This window comes from Penaeus vannamei, unplaced genomic scaffold, assembly GCF_042767895.1.
Source record: "Penaeus vannamei isolate JL-2024 unplaced genomic scaffold, ASM4276789v1 unanchor4552, whole genome shotgun sequence".
Lineage (NCBI taxonomy): Eukaryota > Metazoa > Arthropoda > Malacostraca > Decapoda > Penaeidae > Penaeus > Penaeus vannamei.
The window spans coordinates 1-2,500 of record NW_027217532.1 but is presented as its reverse complement, the minus strand read 5'-3'; the positions used below and the strand labels follow the sequence as shown (position 1 = coordinate 2,500).

At 32.0% G+C, this 2,500-nt stretch overlaps 1 protein-coding gene across 1 annotated transcript in view; it reads left to right on the top strand.

Annotated features, from left to right (window-relative positions):
- Positions 1–2,047, top strand: part of LOC113805242 (myotubularin-related protein 9) — a gene marked incomplete at both ends in the record, with an annotated part of 2,998 nt that extends 951 nt beyond the window's left edge. The window contains 2 exon segments of the mRNA XM_070120317.1: positions 144–373; positions 1,878–2,047. Of these exon segments, the coding sequence (XP_069976418.1) occupies positions 144–373; positions 1,878–2,047 (400 nt within the window).
- Between the last annotated feature and the right edge of the window lie 453 nt (positions 2,048–2,500).

Sequence of the window (2,500 nt, the reverse complement as noted above, 5' to 3'; positions counted from 1 at the left end):
CTAGTATGATAAATAAATTAATAAATTATTGATAATTAAATGAATAAATTATTATGATTACTATTCATGATATTACTGGTACTACAGGAATATAATTCTAGTTTTCCTTTTTAAAGAATTTCACCGTCTTCTTGTTATTGCAGTTTTGAAGCACTAATAGAACGAGAGTGGATACAGGGAGGTCACCCCTTTGCCACTCGTCATGCTCGTTCCTGCTACACCCCCAGCACCCAGCGCTCCAAAATCAACTCTCCCACATTCCTCCTCTTCCTTGACTGTGTCTGCCAAATTCATCACCAGTTCAGTTGCAGTTTTGAGTTTGCTGAGAACTTCTTAGTGATGCTCTTTGAGCATTCATATTCCTCTCAGTTTGGTAAGTGATGCATATGATTTCTTTTCTGCCTTGTTTTAAGTGTTTCCATTTCTTTTATGAGAGAGAAGTCTTAACAAGCAGTGGATCACAAAATTGGGATTTTCAGTTTTGTCACATTACCCATACAAAGAGATATGAGACGAACAGCATAGTCACTGGTTTGCATATCACCAATTTATGGATTGGGGAAGATATCAGGATTAATTTCAACTGTTCCTTCCCTGTATCTGCTTATGTAGTCACTCGTTTGACCAGTCTTCCATGTAGTGCCAAGAATATTAGGAGAGGGGGACACACACACACACACACACACACACACACACACACACACACACACACACACACACACACACACACACACACACACACACACACACACACACACACACACACACACACACACACACAAACACACACACACACACACACACACACACACACACACACACACACACACACACACACACACACACACACACACACACACACACACACACACACACACACACACACACACACACACGCAAATCTGTATTCCAAATCTTATGATAAAGGGAAGAAAAACAATGTGTGATATATATATATATATATATATATATATATATATATATATATATATATATATATATATATATATATATATATATATATATATATATATATATATATATATATATATATATATACATATATATATATATATATATATATATATTATATATATTATATATATTATATATGTTATATATGTTATATATGATGTTAAATATATACATGTTGTTAAATATATACATGATGTTAAATATATACATGTTGTTAAATATATACATGATGTTATATATATATGTTATATTTATATGATTTATATACATATATATATATATATATATATATATATATATATATATATATATATATATATATATATATATATATATATATATATATATACCCCAGGTAGCAATGCATTCTCAGTTTCGCTCGGTGGGCTTACTAACAAACAAGGTATTCCTCGTTTGTATAGGATTCACACTCATCATTCCTGTATACTATACAGATCATAGGAGAGAACTTGAAGAAAAAGTTCGTTGAAAAATAGGTGTACACAAACAACCAAAACCAGCTGATATTGTATCTGTGCCAAATTATTTGATTTGAGCACATATAATAAGATTATAGTCACATACAATTTAAATTAGCTTTCTATGTACCCATAAACTTAACAAAATAATTATGACTGCAGGAGGTTTTACAGTTTTATTATCAGTATAATGCTCTTTCTTTGTTTGAAATTTGGTATAATGCTCTATCTTCAGAAAAATTGTTATCCCTATATTTAATTTCAGTTGTTATTTTTGGCCATTTTGTATATGGCATGTTTCATTTTTGCCGTCTGTATATTTCAGGTATTTTGCATAGTATGCTAGCCAAAATATAATTGCATACAGAAGAAAGATGATTTCCAATGTGGACTTTCTTAGACATTTGATGATTTCTTTTGCAGGGACATTTTTAGCGAATAATGAAGGTGAGAGGAGAGCCATGAAAGCTCATGAGAGAACAGCCAGTTTATGGTCCTTTGTAAATCGGCCTGAGGTGCTTCCCAAGTATCTAAACCCCATGTATGAGCCAAACCAGCGTGTCATATGGCCATCTGTTGCACCAATGAGCCTGGTAAATATGATCTTTAGTATATGAACCTGAATTTGTGGTTGTCCTGATGAAGTGAACAACACCTATCAACATTATTGTGAAAATATTTTATATCATATAAAGTTGGTTTTTGTTGTATTTAATATGGTTTATGTGTTATATGTATACATATACATGTATAGCTGCATTGTAAATGGTTTAATAGGTGATGATTGAATAAAATGTAGATGTGATTTTTACAGTATGAATTTAGACAAAGCACTGTGACACCTTGATTGTCAGCCAAGATGCTGTTGGCTTCAGAGTGAAAATTCTGAACTCTGAACTGTTTACTGGCCATTTCAAAAATAGATGAAGACATATGCATATTTGCACCCCCCTATATATATGCAAACACATTTTATGTGCTTTAGGGATTTTTTTTGTGGAACTCAGTTTCTTTTACTGTAACCACTGTTTCTTTATTTCAGCAAC